This window comes from Rousettus aegyptiacus, unplaced genomic scaffold (genome assembly GCF_014176215.1).
Source record: "Rousettus aegyptiacus isolate mRouAeg1 unplaced genomic scaffold, mRouAeg1.p scaffold_m13_p_14, whole genome shotgun sequence".
Lineage (NCBI taxonomy): Eukaryota > Metazoa > Chordata > Mammalia > Chiroptera > Pteropodidae > Rousettus > Rousettus aegyptiacus.
In genome coordinates, this window is record NW_023416289.1 from 24,793,916 (window position 1) to 24,815,198 (window position 21,283).

General features: G+C 46.9%; 1 protein-coding gene across 3 annotated transcripts in view; it reads left to right on the forward strand.

The window, feature by feature from the left end:
• The window catches only part of PLCG2 (phospholipase C gamma 2), a 140,132-nt gene that overhangs the window by 77,618 nt on the left and 41,231 nt on the right, over positions 1–21,283 (forward strand). For all 3 annotated transcript variants that reach the window (XM_016165884.2, XM_016165885.2, XM_036231514.1), the window contains 11 exons: positions 2,330–2,434; positions 3,462–3,551; positions 4,087–4,262; positions 5,479–5,679; positions 6,633–6,752; positions 8,956–9,136; positions 10,631–10,702; positions 13,965–14,074; positions 17,215–17,311; positions 18,667–18,733; positions 20,567–20,724. In XM_016165884.2, coding sequence (XP_016021370.1) covers positions 2,330–2,434; positions 3,462–3,551; positions 4,087–4,262; positions 5,479–5,679; positions 6,633–6,752; positions 8,956–9,136; positions 10,631–10,702; positions 13,965–14,074; positions 17,215–17,311; positions 18,667–18,733; positions 20,567–20,724 — 1,377 coding nt within the window. The remainder of the gene's footprint in view (positions 1–2,329; positions 2,435–3,461; positions 3,552–4,086; positions 4,263–5,478; positions 5,680–6,632; positions 6,753–8,955; positions 9,137–10,630; positions 10,703–13,964; positions 14,075–17,214; positions 17,312–18,666; positions 18,734–20,566; positions 20,725–21,283) is intronic.

The window sequence follows — 21,283 nt, forward strand, 5'->3', positions numbered from 1 at the left end:
GGGGTGGCATATGAACTTTGGGAATAAATGTTGCCTCTTTATTTTTATTAACCTATAAGTAAAACTTAACATTTTCTTCCATTATGAATATTGGCAACGAGCCACTTGGGGCTTTTTCAACAGCAGAAATCATGGATATTTTTATATCACATTTACAGTTTTTGCAGATATCTCTGACTGTGTTTGTCACCACTTTGAAATTCAGGAGTTATTAGATCTGCCTCTAGATCTTATAAAAGATAAAGCCCATCTTTAATATGTTGCAAATATTTTTTATTTAATATCTTAATTGTATTTCAATAAAATGAGTTTTTCTTGTAATTTCATGCATTATAAACATTGTTCTGAGAAAGGAGTCGTGGTCTTCCCCAGACTTCAGTGGTGAAGCTCCAGCTCATAGAAAGGGGAATGTGAGGGGGTCCAGGGCCAGCAATTTCTGGTAAACAAGTGGCTGTCAGTTGTACATGTCCCAGCCTGTCCTGTTCCATGTGAGGACTTAGTCACGTGATCATGCCACCTGCAAGGGATCAAGTTCCGCAGCCTTTAGTGGCAGTAGTAGGATGGATTTTGTTGGCAACTAGCAGGTTGATATGGAAGGATGGATAGGTGTTTACTAGGTAGATTTCGTCATTGGGTCACCAGAATATGCTAATAAGAACAATCCCTATATGCCGAGAAGTCACAGTTCAGTGGGGAGACAGACCTATCAACAGAAAAGCAGCCAACAATGTGAAGGGCTTTGGCCAGGGTCCATTCAGAGGAGGGGCATTGATGCCCTAGGGGCTAAAAGCACCAGCATATTTCGAGGATTTTGCTAAGATCCTAGGGCAGTTTTCGCTGAGATGCCAATGAGTGTTTCCAGCATGGGCAAGGCAGGACAAGTGGTGACGGGAGCTCGGCCAGGAGGGGCCCATGGCTTCTCAGGCATTTGGTCATTGTGTTTTCAAAGGGCCTCATTGCATTTCTGTTTCCAGCTCATTTGTCGCTTCCCTCTTTTCCCGTTAGGATGGTTTTCTGTGTGTCCCCAGGGATTTTCAGCTTCTATTTCAGGGTGTGAAGGTCCCTTTTAAAGCACCCATTACCCCACCTGTGGTACTTTGTGGCTCACCTCTTTGTATTCGGGGAAAGGGAGTGGAAATAGCATTTGTGACACAGTGTGCCACGCACTGGTATGGGGCTGCACGTGGTCGTCAGTGTTTTCTTATTCGATCTTATCACTACCCTGCATGACTTACCCAGGCCCCTAGCCCACTTCACAGATGTGGACACTGAGGTCTAAGTGCCTCAGCTGAGGTTACACAGTTAGTTTCTGCTAAAGAAATAATTCAAAGCTATTCAAAACGGATCACTTCTGTCAGGCTTACTGCCTACAGGTATCTTATATGCCCGTTGGCTTAGAGGATCTTGCAGGGGTGTCATTATTTCCAGTTTATAGAGGAAGTTACTGAGACTGAGGAAGAGATTGTCACATGGCCAAGGTGACGCAGCTAGCAAGGTGACAGTCCTTGTAGTCGAACCCAGGTCTGACTACCAGTCCTGAGTTCCCTCCACCAGATCACCACAACCTGGGATTTATAAATGCTTGTCTAGGTGGGTGGTCAGTGCATAACCAGGTGAGGGCATTGCAGTCATCATCTTAGTCTTACAGATGAGAAATGCGAGGCTCAGAGAAGTGTAGCCACCTGTCCAGGGTCACACAGCTGATAAAGTAGCAGCAGTGTTGTTCAGCCCCCAGGTCTTCTTACCCTACATCCTCAGCATGCCTTCCGCTACCCCGCACAGCCTGTGCGCACTGGACTGGCTGCGATCCTGCCTTTCTCTCTGTGTGCTGGAGAGCGTCAGGCCTATGGGTGGTGTCCTAGATTAACCGAATGTTCATTGCACACTTATTATCTGCTGAGCTAGCACAGGAAATTCAATGAGGAACAAAACAAAGTCTAAGAGAACTTTTAACCATTTTAATGGTCCATTTTACTTGTCTTGTAGTCTAGCAGGGAAGACAGGAGACAAACAGATACATAGAAACACGTAGGTCTTGGAGTGTGAAGAAAACCTACCTGGGACTAGAGAGTGAAGGAATGGGCAGGGGAGCGGGCTATTTTCACATCAAGTAGTTGAGGGAAGCTCCTCTGAGGAGCAGACGCTGACCACAGAGCTGAATGTAATGAGAGAGGAACCAGGCGGAGAGACGAGACAGCGCAGAGGCCCTGTGGTAGGACGCTGCAGGTGGATGTTCGTTGGCTGGCTGATGTGCATGAATGCTTGCCGGCTCGAAGGTCCTGAGCCTGAGTCTCAAGGGAGACAGACTATGTGTGTTTTTTTCCCCCAGCATAAGAAGCTGGGCCCCCGAGGTGATGTAGATGTCAACATGGAGGACAAGAAAGATGAGCACAAGCAACAGGGTGAACTGTACATGTGGGATTCCATTGACCAGGTGGGTCTTCTCGTACCCCGTCTCAGAGCCTTGCATGTATCCGAGGCCTGCCGGAGGCCTCTGAGGATGTTCCTGCCTTACTCTGATTTCGACCAAGTGAATTCGGCATTATAATGAAACTTTATTTTTCTTTTATATTTTCAATATTTTGTTTTGAAATAATTTCGTATTCAATAAAACATACTACACACACACACACACACAATTCCCATATACCCTTCACCCAGATTCCCTGAATCCTAATGATCAGAGTGTAATTACTGTAACCAGGAAGTCGATTAACATTGGCACACTACTACTACTAACTCACTGACCTTATTACAGTGTCATCAGTTTGTCCACTAATGTCCTTTTTCTGGTCCAGGATCCAGTCCAGGATGCGACAATGTATTTAGTTGTCCTAACTCCTTAGTATCTTCCAACCTGGGACAGTTCCACTGGACACCTTAAGTTTTGGTGAGAATAAGGCATTTTGAGCACTAACACCACTTCTTATATCCCTTAACCTAACATGCAAATCAGTTCGAGTGTATTTTCACATGTCCTTACATTCTTATAGCCTAGCAATAAACATTAAAAGTGGTTAAAATGTAAATAAAGGATTAAGTCACAATTAAATGTCGAAGAAAGGTTCTCTAGACAAACTGGCTGAGAAATCCTGAAAATCTCAAAAAATAGATGAAATAGTAAAAGGCAATCATGAGGACACACAAAAAAATCAATTCTATCATTTATAAAAGGCTTCTAATTAAATAAATATGAAATAGAAATTTGATGTTAGGTCATATCTACCCTTAGCTACACTAAATATAAAAATCCTGAAAATGCCAAAAGAACCCCAAAATAATTGTTTTAAAAGAAATATCTCAAAGGGGATCCAGTTCTCTGAAACCACCATAAATATCTGTGAAGGTGGGAAAGGCAAGCCCCCAGGGAGTGCTGGGGTGATGCCAGGCCGGGGCCCTGTGCCCCAGAGTAGATGGGACAGAGACTTTGGGGAAGAACTAATGCTGTTTTTGTTTTCTAGAAATGGACTAGGCACTACTGCGCCATTGCTGATGCCAAGCTATCCTTCAGCGACGACATCGAACAGACTATGGAAGAGGAGCTACCCCAGGTAGGTAGAGACCTCCTAACTGCTCCTCTCATCCTGTAGCATCAGATCTGGACCTCCTCAGCCCAGGGAGCTGCCTCTTTGGGTACCAAGGCCTTCCTGGCTCCCCTCTGATTGGCTGGCTGGCCCAAGGGCTTAACCAATGAGGTTCAAGGGTCTTTCCCTAGCCTGGTCCCTGGCTTTTCTTCCTCCTCCCCTCGGGCTATTGACCATCCTTGGTACTTTTATTTTTTTAAGTGCAGCCCCTAGGGTATTATGGCTCTCGGACTTCCTTTGCAGTAAGGTCGAGGACTATACTGGGGACATCTTACCCCATGTCTTCAGACACCAGGAGGCTACCACAGATGGGGGCTGTCAGGAATAGGTGGCAGGCAGGGGAGAGCATTGGAAGCTGTCTTCCCAGAGCTCTTGGGTTGAGGGCAAGCCGAGGCCAGCCTCTGTCTCTAGTTCCTCGAGTCAGCATGTGAAGAGGGACCACTCTGGTGATGCTGGAGGTCTGCTCCAGGTTTTCAGAAACCCTCCTCTTTTTGCGGCCCAGGATACACCCCCCACAGAACTGCATTTTGGAGAGAAGTGGTTCCATAAGAAGGTGGAGAAGAGGATAAGTGCCGAGAAGCTACTGCAGGAATACTGCAGCGAGACGGGGGGCAAGGATGGGACCTTCTTGGTGCGAGAGAGTGAGAGGTTCCCCAACGACTACACCTTGTCCTTCTGGTAATGGCCCTCCGCCCGGGGCATGCCTGCTTTCCCCTTGCAGCTGGCCAGATGAGAGGCTGGGTGGCAAGTGGTGGGAGCTCAGGCCAGACTTGGTAGGCCTGCACTGGAACCTGAGATTTCATTTAGTGAGCTGTGTGGGTCAAGACTTGGGTAAGGTAGGTGAGGCCCAAAAAACTTAATAATCAAAATTAGTGATATTTCAATGCAATATTAAAAAAAAAATCAGAAGTTATACAAAAAAAAAAATTTGTGAACAAAATATCAACATTTTTAAAAAAGGTAGAATCTGACCCTGCATTTAAGATAATGTGGCCTCACTCATGTACCCCTAATCCTGGCCTTGGATAAGGTGGTAGGACCTGGGGCAATTCACTCAATCTCCTGGATTCCCGTGAGACAGCTCTGTGCCTTCATTCATTAAAAGGTACCTATCGAGTGCTTGTTCTGTGGTAGGCACTGTGACTTAGCAGTGACCAGGCAGATGGGTCCCTGTCCTGATGGAGATTAGAGTCTGGCAGGGAAGATGGACAATGATCATCCAAATGCTACATAATTGTAGTTGTGAAGTGCAATGAGAAAAATGCAGGATGTTATGAAAGTCCGTTAGAGAGGTATCTGAAGTCATGTTGCGGGAGTTGGGGGGTGGTTGGGGGGTGGGAAGACTTCCCGAAAGAAGAGGCTTTAAGGTGAGACCTGAAGGATAAAAATTCTAATAACAGCAACATTGAGATAATCATGATAGCTAACGCATGGTCATCATGTGCCAGGCAGCTCATTCTATGAATGATCTTGGTTAATCCTCAGTACAACTCTATGAAGCAGATACTATTATTATTCTTGTTATACCACTAAGATAATAATACAGAGACTCAGAAAGGACAGGTCATGTGTTCAAGGCCACCTGGCTTGTAAGCGGTAGAGTCAGGATTTGAACCTAGGCTGTATGGCTCCAGAGTAAGAGTTTAATAGGTAAAAGATGGCAGTGGGTGGAGGAAGTAGGTAGAATGTTCTGGAATCCAGGCCAAAGAACTAGTCTGTTCTAAAGCCCAGGGCCTGTTCTAGGAACAGAGGGAGGCCCGTATGGTCACACCTAGTGTTCACCTCTCAGAGCGCCTGGCTGCAATTCTGTCCCTGTCCTGTGTTCTCTGACACCCAGGGTCCAGGAAGGGCCAGCAGCCTGGCCTGGGCACTGATGTTGTCCCTCTCCCCACAGGCGGTCTGGCCGGGTCCAGCACTGCCGGATCCGCTCCACCATGGAGGGCGGAGTCATGAAGTACTACCTGACTGACAACCTCATGTTCACCAGCATCTACGCCCTCATCCAGCACTACCGTGAGACGCACCTACGGTGTGCCGAGTTCGAGCTCCGGCTCACCGACCCCGTGCCCAACCCCAACCCCCATGAGTCAAAGCCGTAAGTGAGCCCAGGTCTCAGGTGGCCCCTCCATGGGTTTAGCAGGGTCTAGACACCAGTCAGAAAAGCCAGCCTTGTAGGCGTGCTAGGCCCCAAATTACTATGTGGCCCCTCAGCTGGGCCCTCTGGGGTCTCTTAAAGTTCCCAGCGTGGCCACAGTTTCCAAATACTTGCTCTCCCTTACCTTTGCCCCATTTTCTCTTTCCTCTCCCTTTCTTCTACTTTATCTTCACAGTCTGGAGCTTCTACACCTTGATTTTCAGAGGTTAATTTTGCCTCGGTGGTATCTTTTTGTTAACGCTCATTCCTGTTTGTTCTGAAAGCGAACAGGGAAAAAGTAATTGGAAACGTTTCCCCTTCACTATTTACCCAGTAAAATGACTATCAGTTATGTCTTGCAAAGAGTTAACCAGTTCTGGGAACAAAGAAGAAAAGTTTTTAAGCAGGGGGCTGTTAAAATGCACGTTTCCGAGAAAGCCCCATGACTTGTAGCCCAACTTTATATTCTACTTCTCTTGTTTATATTCCTGTGACTGCCTTTTAAAATTTGCTATTTCACATCTTCAAAAGTAACTGAAGACCAGTTAAACAACAACAAAAAATCTGTCTAGAACCCAATTCCCTGTGTCCTCTGCCTCCAGTTTTCTGAGACGCTCTGCGGTGACTGTGCCACCTTCTGGTGCTGGCTTTTCCGAGCTGGGCTGTTGTGGGGAGACGGGGGTGTAAAGATTTGTTGATTTGTTCTCTTGTGCTCCACACAGACCCGCTATATGAACATTTCACCCACACCATGTCTTGGTGATCTTTTAAAAAATGCCATCTTCAGAGGCGCTTTGAATGGGAAGCCCATGGTGTTATTTCCACAGAGGTTTCTGGGGCCATAGTTTAGGGGCCCTCAAATCGAGCCCACTGTTTCCTCCCCTCTCGGCTGTTTTCCTGGCCCTGTGCTGCAGGTGGTACTATGATGGGCTGAGCCGTGGAGAAGCAGAGGACATGCTGATGAGGGTTCCCCGGGACGGAGCCTTCCTCATCCGGAAGCGAGAAGGTACCGACTCCTACGCCATCACCTTCAGGTAAGTGCATGGGCCCGAGCCTGCTGCACACGCTCTCTCAGAGGTGGCTTAGACAGGCCAGGTGTGGAGAACAAAGGGGGAGCTGCGCCCCTAAACCTCACAGTGTCCTCTCCTTAGAGGGTCAATGACAACAATAATAACAAAAGCAGCCTACACTAATATGTGCTTTCAGTATGCTGGGCCACGGGTCTGTTTTCTTGAGAGTAATATATTAACTTGTTTCATCTTCCAACAAGTCTATAATCATGATTATTATTTTTCAGAGGAACAGGCACAGAAAGTTTAAGTAACTTGCTGGAATATGCAGCCAGTAAGTAGGGGAGCCGGGATCTGAATCTAGGCAGCCCTGGCAGCCCACGTTGGTGATGTTATACATCTGATTTTCTCCCATTTTCATTTGCCGTACAGACCAACCATCTATAGGACTGAGTGTGTACACTGAACTTCTGGGTAGATTTTCACAGGAGAGAAGCATCTGCTTTCAGATCCATGTGAAGAGATGAAATTGTTGTCTGGGTGTGATGGGTAGGAGGTGTCCCTTAGTGGGACCAGGGGCTTCCTGGTAAACCTAAGACTTCAGCATGGGCGGTGCCCACTGACTTACAGCGACACAGTTCAGGAGGCCTGAAATCATCTCTCATAATCCAGCCCTATATCTGTTTCCTCCACTTGCCCAGGGAGGCTCGTTTTGGCTTGACTTTGTTTATATTTTCCTAACCATTCATTTATTCATTGAGCACCCTCTGGGTTCCAGACACATTGCAAAGGGCTTACCCTGGGTGACCTGACAGACATGGTCTTGACACTTGCCAGGAAACAGCAGCTTTGAAACCCCGGCACTGTGGGTGAGGAAACTGAGGCACAGAGAGGTTACCTGAGGAAGAAACCAGAACCAAACCCATGCTCTTAATATCTTAGAGCCTCCCTGGCCTAGGGGGCTTTCGTAAAAAGTTTTAAAATTAATTTTTAATTGTATAAATATATTCTCCTTATAAAAAATTAAGAGATTGCAATGAAGGCTAAAGCTCCTTGTGGTCCAACTCCTTTGTCCTCGTCCTGGTAGAAAGTACGATTTTCTAACTGGTGTCTTTATTGAGACTAAAAAAATATTTACATATACATGTGTATGTGCCTATGGAAAATATATAGTGCCATTTTGCGTGTAGGTAATCTGTTCTATTTTTTAGAAATACAAATGGGATCTTGCTATAGTTTCATTCTGCAACTTGTTTTTCTACTCAGCAGTATTTTTTTTTCAATTTATTAAAATATCACTGAAAATAAGCCACCGAAGCAGAAGTCTCCTAGCATTTTGTACAGGGCTTTTTGAAGAAATGACTTAAACAGGATGTGTATTTTAAAACCATAAAAAATGTCTCAAAGGTGCAACATTTTAAAAAGATGAGTATAGTCACTGCTGTTAGACAGTCGTAATAAAAAGATGCTTTTAGCTATAAAGTTAAGGTCAAAACTTATTTTCCCAAATGTTTCTATTCTTGCTGATAAAAGCTAGTAAGACCCAGGAGTGTTCTGTTTTGGATTTTTCCTGCCTCTTGTTTCAAATAGATGAGGAAATAAAAGACTTGTTTCCTTTTTAGGGGGAAAAAAATTTCACCATTGTACTCGTTGGGTACATCTTTCCAGTGATAAGATTTAAGGAATTGAGCATCAAATACCAGAGTTCTAGAATAGAGACTGGCAAATGTTTTTTGTAAAGGACCGAGTATTTTAGAGGCTGAATATTTTAGGACTTGCAGGCCAAATGGTCTCTTGCAACTGGCTCTGCCATTGTAGAGTGAATGCAGCCACAGGTAATACATAAACAAATGAATGTGGCTGGGTTTCAATAAAACTTTATTTACAAACAAGATGGGCTGGATTTGGCCTGTGAGCCATACTTTGCCAACCCTAATCTGGACAGTAGGGTGTTCCCAAAGTCAAGTCCTATAGTTGGGGAGGAGTGGAAGGGTAAGAAGAGCTGTAGAATCACTCAGTATTTCTTCTGAGATACAGGTTCTCCTGTATCTATTTTGAAAAGACTCATATCATTATATTCCATAGGAGCATTACATCTTGTTTATCATCTGGTCCTCTAAGGATGGATAATAGCCAGTGTCTTACAACGAGGTTCTTTTTATAAGAGGCCGGTTGTCTGGCTGCCAGGATCTCAGCTTGTCAGCCCGGTGTGGTCTTCCTCCTCCAGGGCCAAGGGCAAGGTGAAGCACTGTCGCATCAACCGGGATGGCCGGCACTTTGTGCTGGGGACCTCCGCCTACTTTGAGAGCCTGGTGGAACTTGTCAGTTACTACGAGAAGCACGCGCTCTACCGAAAGATGAAACTGCGCTACCCTGTGACCCCCGAGCTCCTTGAACGCTACAATATGGTAGGAGGTTGACTCGCTAGCGATTTGTGGAATATCTTGTTTGAGGCTATAATTCATCTGTTCACTCGTTCAGCAAACCTTTATTGAGTACTTACCACGTGTCTGATACTGCTCTAGGTCCTGGGGATGCAAAATTGAACAGTGAGCAAAGACTCTACCCTCATGCTGCTTACAGTCTAGTGCGGGAGTGACAGATAATAAATGAGATAAAAAAAATACAGAGCACATGTCAGTCGTTGATAAATGCTATGGAGAAAAACAAACCGGGCAGATGGATAAGTGGATACAGAGTGATGGGGAAGAGGTTGCAGTTCTCAAAGGTAGTCTGGGAAGATGTCACCGAGAAGGAGACATTTGAGCAGACGTTAGAGAAGGTGAAGCAGTGGGTCATGCAGCTATGTGGAGGCAGAAAGAACAGCGAGTGCAAAGGTCCTGCGGTGAGGGCGTGCCTGGGGGCACAGAGAAGCAGCCAGGGTGCCTGGAATTGAGTGAGGCAGGGTAGGGGTAGAACTTAATAAGGATGAGGATTAATAGGGGACTGCGTGGTGTAGGCCATTGTAAGACACTGGATATTACTCCGAGCTTTTGGAGGGTTCCGAGCAGAAAAGGGACCCGCTCCAATTACTGTGTCTCAGTCTCCGTCAGGTGCCTTCATTAACATATCGAAAAGAGATTTATTGTGCACCTAACCATGTGCCAGAACTGATCTAGATACTGGGAGTATGGTTGAACAAGTCTGCCCTTGGGAAATTTAGGTTCTAGGCAGGGGAGCTGGACAACATGTAATCACATAAATAAGATGCCTTCAGGGAGAGCGAATTACAACCAAAGAAAATCAAACAGGATGGTGGCACAAGGGGAGGGCATAACATGGGATTGGGGTCGGGGAGGTCAAGAGAAGGCCTCCTGCAGAGGGTTAAAATGTGAGCTGAAACCTGGAAGAGGAAGTGAATCAGCCAAGGTTGCTGTGAGCGAAACCACTTCTATGTGGGGCAGCAGCTGTGGCACAGGCCCCGAGGTGACTCTGAGGACGGAATGGCAGCCGGAGTGGCCGGAGCCCAGTGAGAGAGAGGCAGGGGGCAAGATGGGCCTTCAGTGAGTGCAGTGAATGTTTAACCAGCTCTCTGTGGAAAGAAGCCGCGGTTTGTGGCGTTTGTCAATTTCTGTGGTGTAAATAACTTCCATAGTGGCCAGTTTCAAGCTCCTGACCCTGAATGCAGGTCAGAAGAGACACATAATGGGCTCTGGCACACTCGGGGTTTGTGTTTTTACAAAGGAGCACAGTGTCGGACAAATAGTAGGCCAGGAGAGGGGCCCTTCTCATTATGGGGTAAAGTTTCCAAGTTTTGAGGAACGTCTTTATAGCTTCTTACTGTCTCTACTCATGAGGCATGAATAAACTGTGAAGTTTCAACTCTTCTATCCGAGGGTAGGAAACCACAAGGGTGCTTGGAGCATGGACCATTCCACTTATTTTATTTTGTTCTTTTTCAGGAAAGAGATATAAACTCCCTGTATGATGTCAGCAGAATGTATGTGGATCCCAGTGAAATCAATCCTTCTATGGTACGGTGCTCACCTTTAATTCACATTATTTCCTGGTCCCCAGACTGACATGGAGCCCACCCCCTAGTTATAACAGGGCAAGGGAACATTTAGGAAAACTGACCAAAAAACATTTTTTTTTTTCTTTTTTTGAAGAAACGGTGATTGACAATATGACACCTACTTTCGGGGAAGAGGTTAATAGAATTCCACCCAAATGCAACTGTGCCTTGCTAAAATTCTGAGGTTTGATGAACCACCTTTGGGCCAAACAGTTTCTAATTAAAAGCCTTTCAAATGTTTCTTGCTCACCAACTGAGCCGGCGGTGTTTATAAATTCCATTTGTTTCACCGACCTCTTTGCAGTGTGCACGCGACCTCGTGTTCCCGCCCCGGCCGTTGTTTAATTCCATGCAGGTAGGGCTGGAAGGTGCTCTTAGCCCCCAGCTCCTCCTTGCTCTGGTTTCCACTCAAATTTACTTTGGGCCTGCGGAAGGAGAATAATGCGAACTTTTTGTTTGAGGGGCCGTCTGGTTCATAATTAGTGGATGGTTCTCAGGAAGGGGCCCCACTGGTGGGGTGTGTAGAAATCCAGAGGTGGATCTCTTTTTAACTTAAAATCCTCGCCAAAGCAAATCCCTCTGAGCAAAAAATGAAGTCTCAAAAAGTCGTGGGCAAATGGAGCTGTGTGCGAAACGTGTTAGGGGACTTAGCTTAACTGCAAACACTTTTATTGGAAGTGATGAATGCTTTGGCAATGAGAGTGGCATGGCTTCATGTCAGCCAGATGTCAGGGGACGGTGGAGACCATGGTAAACTGAGGAACACACAGCCTGTCTCAAGGGCAGCCACTCCCCACGATCAGCCCATCAGTGCCTTCATGGAGAGCAGGCACCAATTTCTCAAGACAAGCCAATCATTTAGATGTTTTATGTGAAATCTCCCCATTTTTAAATCCTGGCAACAAAACCAAGTTATAGAGAAAAATCTTCCTGTACTGAGTGAGCCAGAAAAAAACATAACTGCATGCTGAATTTGATCACAAGTTGCCCAGCTAAAGTGAATGCCTTAAAACAAAAATTACTATTATTATGAGTGAAAAATAAAATAACAGTTAAAAAACTCGCTTTGAAAACAAGATAAAACGGTCAGTCCTAGTCTTACCGCCCTAACGCAATAGCTGCCTGCATTTCGGGGTGTGCCATCTCTTCTGGGCTTTGCTTACGTGTATTTTGCAGTAACTACCACCTGTACCTGCCCTTGTCATTCTGCTTTGATCATTTGCCACGTGGCCACCTGTGGGCTTCTCCATTGCTAATCTTAATTACCACTTGTGTCTAACCAGGTAGGCCAAGTGATTTAGATGAAATATGTGGCTTAGAATTTTTTAAAAAGATTGTTTTCAGTGCTTCAGAATATTCTGGGTGGCTGTGCCAGTTTAGCTGTGTCCCCAACAATGGCCATTTGGGTCGTTCCTGGTCTTCGCTCTTCTAGTTAACACTAAAATGAACTTCACATGTGATGCTTTGGGCATCTTTTGCATTATTTCCTTTCGATGAGTTCTTAGACTGGATGACCAGATCAATAATAATAGATAACATATTGATAACCAAGCATCAAGCATTGTTCTAAGCACTTGACAACTCATCCATCCTCACAGCAGCCCCATGCAGTGGGTACTGCCTTTGTGCCCATTGTACAAATGAGGAACCTGAGGCATACAGAAGTCAAATAATTGCTGAGGTCGTATAGCTAGGAAAGTGTGGGGCTGGAATTTGGACCCAGACAGTCTGGCTGCAAGGTGTGTGCTCTTAGGCACTTTGCATTGCAGCATACCTACTCGGTCATCTGATGGATAGTTTATTCTATGTAGTTCATGAGGGACCACCTGTCAGGCTGGAGACTTACTCCTTCTGGAAGCCATTATGTGGCACCCTCACCTCTACCACTCATTGTGGCCTTAGAGCCTGGCAGTGACCTGTGGAGTTTGATGGGCAAAGATGTAGCTCCAATCTTTATATCCACGCTTAAAGTAAGATGTGCAGGTAGAGCAGGCTGCATTTGCAGGCTGGGGAGATGAGTGCAGGAGACCCAGGAAGCCCCTGGTTGGAGGTTCCTATAGCAGAGCTTACAGAACCCAGAGTAGATTGCTTCTTAAGGAACATCATGAACTATGGCAATAACATATATTAATTGATTCATCTCTGAGCTGAGCCATTGACCAGCTGGTTGACCTTGGACAAGGATACTTCATCTCTCTGTACCACACTTTTATCATCTATACAGTGGACACAATAATACTGTTGCCTACCTGTCACGGTCATTGGGAGGATTAAAAGAGATACTATAGATCAAAGGCCTAGAGCAGTGCTCTGACTATAGTAAACCCTGAAGAAATGCAAAAATCGTCATTTTTATCGTTACATGCATTATCTCGTTTAATAGTCTCAACCTTGTAAAGCATGTAAGGTATTAATTCCCAATTCACATATGGGGAAACTGAGGCTGAGAGAGCTTCAAGGTTATATAGTAGTAAAGGGCAGAGAAATAACTTGAACCCACATATTTGACTCCATAGCCTGTGCTCTCAGGAGCAATTTTACTGGATTTCTTATAAAACCCCTGTTCCCATTTCCTTGGGTAGAGGAGAGCAAAGTTGGTGATCTAAACAGGTTTGACAATTTCAGAGGTTTTCCTATTAATATTTGTTTGTTGTGTGGATGTTCATTTTGCCATGGATTTATGCTTGCCAAGTAGCAAGCATTAAAGCAAATTCATCAAAGAAAAATTTTATTCTCAGTTCTGGCTTACTTGTTTCTGCAGAGACTACCTTTTGATAAATATTATGGAGGGGCAGCTCAGCTACTGCAAAATGTCAGTGTTCTGCAGGAGTCTAGTTAGGGGACCTCTAGCCTAAGTAAACTATTAGTGAAGCTCAGGATGGCCAGGAATAGTGTTGAGCTTGAACTTCTGGGAGGGTTGTTGAGCATAGGCACTGAGGACTTTAGAGGTGGTGGTGTGGCTTTATCTGAAAGGCATATCCTTTCTTTGTTGAGAAAATTGAGCAACTTGGGGTGACTCTGAAGTGCCCTTGGCTCCCACCAGGCCAGTCTCTATCCCTGCTCCCTCGCAATGCAAGAACTTTTCCAGCAGATGGCGCTGTAACCTCAGGCTGACGCTTCCCACTCCCTAATCAGAAGACCCAAAAGTGCCTGGGAATGCAGCTGCCTCCCTCTGCTCTTGTCTGTCGGTCTGACCTTTTCCTTCTTGTTTTCCCTGAAAGCCTCAGAGAACCGTGAAAGCTCTGTATGACTACAAAGCCAAGCAGAGTGATGAGCTGAGCTTTTGCCGTGGTGCTCTCATTCACAACGTCTCCAAGGAACCCGGGGGCTGGTAAGGCTGAGCCGCTTGGCAGATGAACTTGACTGGTCCCTTCTTGGTGTTGAGACTCAAGTGCTGGCTTAGCTCTGACTCCTTTTATCTTCGTCCTGTTCTGGGCTGGCTTTGACCGGTTGTACCTTCTCTGGAAAGTGGCCTGATGCATGGTGCTCTATTTGGAAAAGTGGATAAACAATAATGATTTACATAATATCATATCACATTATGTATTGTTTTAATTGTAATGGCAGCTACCATTTATTGAGGTCTTACCATGTGCCAAGCACTATGCTAATTGCTGTCATATGTCATCTAACCAAACCCTCATTCTAAACCTGTGGAGTTATGACTGTGATTATCCCCACTTTACAGATGGGGCAAATGAGGCTCTCCAAAGTCACACAGCTACTAAGTAGTGCAGGCTGTTTCCATCACACAGTCCTGCACTTCATTTTAAATTCAAATGTTTATGCAATGGCTTAGTCTCATGCCCTGTGTGATAGCCCCATCCTGTATTGAAGAGGGCACATTTTTAGGCCAAAGCTACCTCGTTACCTCTAACCCCTTTTCACCTGGAAAAAAAAATTCACTGCCCATTCATAGGTCCCTGGGCAGGTGGTTTCGTGGGATGCTTTCTACCTTAGAGCAATAAGAACTTGTTCGTAACCATGAGCACTGGCACAGATTTGAGCACCTCACAAGATTTTCACCTCTTCCTCCACAAGACTGCTGGACCTGACCGAGAAATCATAATTGCAGCTTGAATTGAGCGCCTCTATGTGTCAAGCACCATTTAAAACGCTTATTTCAAATAACTAACTTAATCCACACAATGATCCCTTAAGGTTTTTTCTTTCGTTACCTGCATTTAACAGAAAGGAAACCGAGGCCTAGAGAAGTACAGTAACATGTCCAAAGCCATACAGCAGGCTGAGGTTTGAGCCAGGACTTCTGGCCCTAGAGCCTACACTCTTAAGTAATGTACTAGGTCCAAAGGTTTTCAAAGTCAAGGTCTCCTCCCCCGCCCCAATTTGGAGAAGCCCCTCTTTCCAACCCAATTCTTACCTAGATTCTCAGAGTCAAAATCAGGTGGCAGAATTTTTTGCCGCAGCTGGAGCGGGGTCATGGAGCTCACATCTGGCCTCCCTGCTAACGTCCGCCCTCCCACCGCAGCCCCCAGAGCTCCCTCTCTGCAGCCTCCCAGCTCGCCAGCCGTGGTGTTGTCCATTCGCTTCTCCCCAGGACAGAGGTGCGACTTTCCCAAGGTTCTGCTACTTAAGTGGCACAGCCAGCATCCAGGCCTCCCCCAGGCACCAGCACGCCCTCCCTGTGCTTCTGTACCTGCCTCTGGTGAGGTCCCGGTTCTGTCTGTGCAGAAGACCGATGTATCAGGTTGTGGGTAGAGTCCAGGTGATCACTCCAAGTCACGTACTTTTCCATATGTGAAATAGACTCGTGCCTTTCCACACCTCTGAACACCTCTGATGTGGAGTTCTCCAAATTTCCCGGTTTCTCATCTTGAGATGCATTAAGAGATTGTCATAATGGCTTTTGGTGAGGGACTGTGGGTAATCCGCCCAGCTGAAGTCTCCCCATTTCTCATTCTCTCTCAAGTGGCAATAGTGTGTTCTCCTAGACTGGTTCCAGTATAGCTGGGGGATCAAATAATTTTTGTCCAAACTGGGATGCATTTGAGAGTGAAGGGGATGCTATTGTTAATAATTACACCTGGAAAACAGGCATAAATCACCCAATTCTGGGCAAACAATGCATACAGTCACCCTGAATACAGCCAGCCTTTGCCTGAGATGGATCTGTAAATGAAGAAAAGAGCATGAAAATGCCTTACAGTGAGTAGTTTAATGTTTCCACCAGGCTGTGGGACAGTTGATTCTTACTCCGCTTATTCAGCTCAGCAAACATTAGTGAAGTGTTTCCCACCAACCCCAAGTACAGATCTGATTAAGACTGAGAAGGGTGTCACATTGTGGGGAAGACAGATGGATAAGGTAAATACAAGGTGTAGACTGCTCCGGCAGCTCTGGGGACAGATGCCACAGGAGCATAGAAGAAGAGTAATCAACCTAGGTGGCAGTCAAGGAAGGCTCCCTGGAAGAGGCACATCTTTGCTGAGTCTTAAATGGTTAGTAGGAGAGAGCTGGATGCAAAAAGCATCCATGGCAACATGGCGAGGGAGGGGGGCACTTGTGGGGAATGACAGGTTGCTGGAATGAATGTCAAGTTTGAGTCATGGAGAGGCAGGAACAGAGGTCCAAGAGTCCCTGGGGTTAAGACACCGCGTAGGCTCTGCTTGACAGGCTAAAGAGTCTGGGCTTGATACCAAAGGCCTCGGGAGCCATCACTGTGGCGTGGTCAGAGATGCATTCTGGACAGCGCCCCCGGCTACAGAAAGTGGCCCCGGAGAGGGGCTAGAGGAGGAGCTGTGCATGCCCGGGCACCAGACTTGGTGGGGGGAACCTTGGAGGCACCTACAGATTGGCGGAGTTGGGACACATTCATAGATCAGTTATGTCCCGTGTTATTAGTGCCGTCACAGAGCTGGGAAGAAGGTCGGGGGCAGTATTTTAGCTGAACCAGAACTAACACTGTTAAGCACTTACTATGTACGAGGTGCTGTTTAAAGCTCTTAGCATGTTTTAACCTCTGTAGTCCCCAAAAGCCTCTGGAACTGGGATTGTCCCCATTTCACAGAGGGAGAGTCTGAGCCACAGAGTGCCCACGTAGTTGGTGGCAGAGCTGGAATTTGAGTCCAGGCTTTTTGGCTCCAGAACCACCTTTTTGCCAGCCTTGTCTCTAGACTCACGGCCCTCCCTGAAATGGGGTCGGACCTGCCCTAGAGGAGAGTTTGCGTCTTTTCTGGCTTCTGCTGTCCGCGTAAAGCATTGAAACTTTTGACTTTTGGTGTTTTTGACCAAATGTTAAGTTCATGGTAAGAGGATTTCCCCCTACTCAGTCATCGCTGATAGAAAAGCAGAGGATCCCTCTGAAGTGCTCTGTTGTCGCAGCTGGTGACCACCTCCTCTGGTCACTTGATCACTTGCGGCCTTTTTTCCCATCAGCGGCTGGAACCGAACGGGCGGTGATGGGTTAACAACACCGCCCTGTGGGCCCTCTGACGCCCCGTCTTTATCTAGGTGGAAAGGAGACTACGGAACCAGAATCCAGCAGTACTTCCCGTCTAATTACGTCGAGGACATTTCAACAGTGGATGTGGAGGAGCTGGAGAAGCAGGTGAGTCTCCGTCATCACAGGGAGGGACCTGGCAATCCTCCTCTTTGGGGAACTCCCTGAGCCATCTCAGTGGGTGCATATCACACACAGTGCCATGTGGTCCCCATGGAGCTCTGGAACAGGGACAACAGAGTGACGTGGAAATTAGGATTGTCCCCTGAGCTATGGGGGGTGAAAGTCACTGTGACAGGCCATCATGCTTAATCAGGTTGTGCTGGGATGGAAGGCTTTGAATATGCAGGAGAATTCCCTCTGACGTGGAAATAGCCAAACAGGAATTTGTCCTTTGCTTAAAGCAGCTTGCAAATAAAACACATTGAGTTTGGCCAGCTAGACACGCAGAACGTAGTCAGTGTGAATAAGCGAGTGGACCTACGTAAAAGCTGAGTTGAGGCCCTCCTAGTGACATTACAAACCTTGTTTCTGTCCCCCACCTCCTGTCGCTCAGAAGGCTCAAAGAGCAGCCACTTTAAGTGAAAGAGCGCTGCACCAGGGATGAACTCTTCGTAATGAGGATTTTAAGGTCCTGTTTGAGCCCAGGGAAATTCTTAAGGGAGTTGGGGCAATCTGGGAGGGCTGCACGGAGGAAGGGACATTTGAACCTTAAAAGTCAAGTTAGTGATCAATAGCAAGAGACTGGCAGGAGGGAATCCCAGGTGGGAGGCACAGCCTAAGAAATGGCGTGGGGCTGGGAATGTAGTTGTGTTCCGTGTGTCTTGATCTGAGACAGAGACGTGACCTCCTCGCTGAGTCTGTCTGTGGTACCCCTACTCCCATAGCGTTAGCCTGGTGGAGGGGTCGGGGAGCACAAGCAATGGACATATGTACAGTTCTGCCATTTCTCCTGAGACCAAGATATTTCCCATCTTGCCTGTACCTTGGGATGGTTCAGATGTCCAGTTGAGGTGGAGCTGGAAGGCTGACCAAGACCCAGAAATCCTCAAAGCCAGATCACAGAGCGCGGATCTTGCTCCTGGAGGACATGGGGAGTCACAGAGGGTTCTGGAGCTGGGTTTTAGGAGTCCGGGGAGTCCCATTTCATAATGATGTTATAGAGAGTCTAAGACGTTTTTTGAAAACCAGATCCATGGAAACACTTCTGGAATGCACAAGGCACATTTTTACAGATTGGAACACGAAATGCTGAACCTGCCGGCGTCTGCTCGCTGCTCGGTCCACATCGGCAACATGCCTCATTATTTAGCTCTCTCCCCCTGGACGTATCCTGTGATGAAAATGCATTTTAATCAGTTCCACTGGCAGTGTCTTCGCTAAATGGTGTGCTTTGGTAACGGGTTGTCTTTTATGATTTTTCCTGTGAAGACAAATGCGAGTTATGTCTTGTTTCTTCACAGATTATTGAAGACAATCCCTTAGGGTCTCTTTGCAGAGGAATATTGGATCTCAACACCTATAACGTTGGTACGTGCACACGTGGTCTTAGCCTGGATTCCCACCCCAAACCCCTACACTTTGGCCTCAGAACCGCCCCAGGCAAGGAGGTGGCTGTCGCTGGGTCCGACCTGGATGCTGAAGCTGAGTATGGGGCCAGGCTGGTCGTCGATTACAATGTTATGCCTCCTACTGATGTCTGTAGAGTGCTAACACAGTCGGGTGCAGAGGAAGTGCTGGACAAATGTTAGGTGTTTTTCCCAGCTTCTTTGTCATTTCAGGAATCCTGCCGGGTTTCCCATGCTTTGCTAAGAGGAGCTGGGCTGTAGGTCAGGCTGCAATGGAGCATGGAGTTGGGAGGATCTAGTTCTAAGCTCAGCTGTGTCTCTCTCAGTTACTTTGAGACCTTGGACCTGTCACTTGTCTCTGAACCTCTGCTTCCTGGCTGCTCATCTGGGCATCAGGAAACCTGGCCTTCCCACCTTGGAGTAAGGGACAAAGTGAATGCATGGCCTTGGGCATGCAGGCTCGTACACCGGTGGCAAGGCTGTGATTTGTGTGGGACTTGCTGAGCCCTGACCATGCCCGCTTTTAAGTGAGGACAGAGTGGCTTGTATACAAAGGGACTGAAGGCAAGGAGAACAATCTGAGCAAGGAGCCCAAGCAGCTTCCTCCTCTGAGCAGCCCACGTTTCCACGCTCCCTACAGTCCATCAGTCCATTAGGCTGGGCTTCTTCCCGCCAAGACCCTCAGTGTGGGGGGCGGGGACCTGAAAACGGTGTTAGGCCTCAGATAACACCAGCGTGAGGAACGTTCTGCTGCTAGTGATAGTGCTTTGCTTTCTCTCTTTAGCGCCTGTTTTGTTTTTTACCCCCTGACAACCATCCAATAGGGTAGGTAGGAGAGGGATTCTTTGTCCAAGTTAACAGATGAGAAAGCCAAGCCCCTAAGTGACCACAGGCCCCGCCTAATGGCTCCAGGCAAGTTAATGGATGAGCTGTATTGCTATTCGGGTTGTCTCCTGTACCATATTTGCAGAGCACAGATGCGTGGCTTAGTGTCATGAAGAGGGAGCTTGGAGTTAGATATGATTCGAGCCTCAGCTTTGCCATTACTAGCTATGTGACCTTCCATACTTTCCCTCAACGAGTCTCTGTTTCCTGTCCTATAAAGTGGGCATGACAAGAGTAGCACCCTTCAAATGTGGCGATAAGGATTAAATAAGATGTATCTGCATGTAATCTCCTTAGAATATTGCCTGGCACATAAGGGCTCAAAGAGCTTAGTGAATACTGTTAGATGGGATATAATTTCTCCTCTCATAGCCTTAATTTTCTTATCTAGAAAGCACTTTCTCTGCAGAGAATCTGTTGCGTGCCTCACTCTTAGCTGCTAGTGGCTGGTGACGATCCTTGGTGTTGCTTGGCGTGAGGCTGCATCCCTCCGATCTCTCCATTTTTAATGGCTATCTTTCCTGTGTCTCAAAGTTCCCTCTTCTTCCTCTGATAAGGACACTAGTTTTTGGATGTAGGCTCCACCCTAAATCCAGGGATGATCTCAACTCGAGATTCTTAAGTACATCTACAAAGACCCTATTTCCAACTAAGATCACGTTTATAGGTACCTTAGTCAGGACGTGGGCATATCTTTTCGGATAACACTACTCCGGCTGCTGTGTACCTTAAGCAGTGACGTGTGTAAAGAGTCTAGACACCGCCTGATACAAAGCAGATGTTCCAGTCGATGCTGACCATGATTACAGCAATGGCGGTTGGGTTGGGTTCATGACAGAAGTGGCTCAGGCAGCTGGTCTTCGTGGCTTTCTAACAGGCTGATCAGGGTTTCTGTTATTCTCTCTTAAAGTGAAAGCCCCACAAGGGAAAAACCAGAAGCCTTTCGTCTTTATCCTGGAGCCCAAGAAGCAGGGTGACCCTCCGGTGGAGTTTGCCACGGACAAGGTGGAAGAGCTCTTTGAGTGGTTTCACAGCATTCGGGAGATCACCTGGAAGATTGACACCAAGGTAGGCCCTTCGTTCACCTGGGCTCAGGTGGGCCTGGTATTCTCAGGCCTCTAGCACTCTGCTACAATGTGGGTGGGTCCGGGCAGCAGGAGGAGCAGGCCCAGGTGCCACAGGGAGGTGATGGGGTGGGTTCAGCCTCATGGAGCACCAGTCATTTTGAAGAGGAAAGGAATATCGGAGGTCCCCTTGGGAAGCTGAGTCTAGTTTGAATCTTCAGAAGGCTCAGGGTGTGTGCAGTGACTCTCAGTGTTTGGGGCTATATCTTGACAAGAATGTTGCGCCTTCCTTATTTTGAGCGTTTTCTTTAAATACTGTTCAAAGCAGGCTGGATCCTTCGTACAGCGAGCATGCACTGAGCTCGCCTCCCTGGAGCTGCAGCGGGCCCCGGGGGTACTGTAATCAACAGGACCCCATTCCTTCCCTCCGGAAGTTTGGAACTTCCACTCTAGATGGGAATGAACTCTCTTGGGTCATACTCAATGCAGCATAAGTGTTTGGCTGGAAGTGTTTTGAGAAGGGTGAGGTTTTGGGGCAAGAACAGGAGGTTTGGAACTAGGCA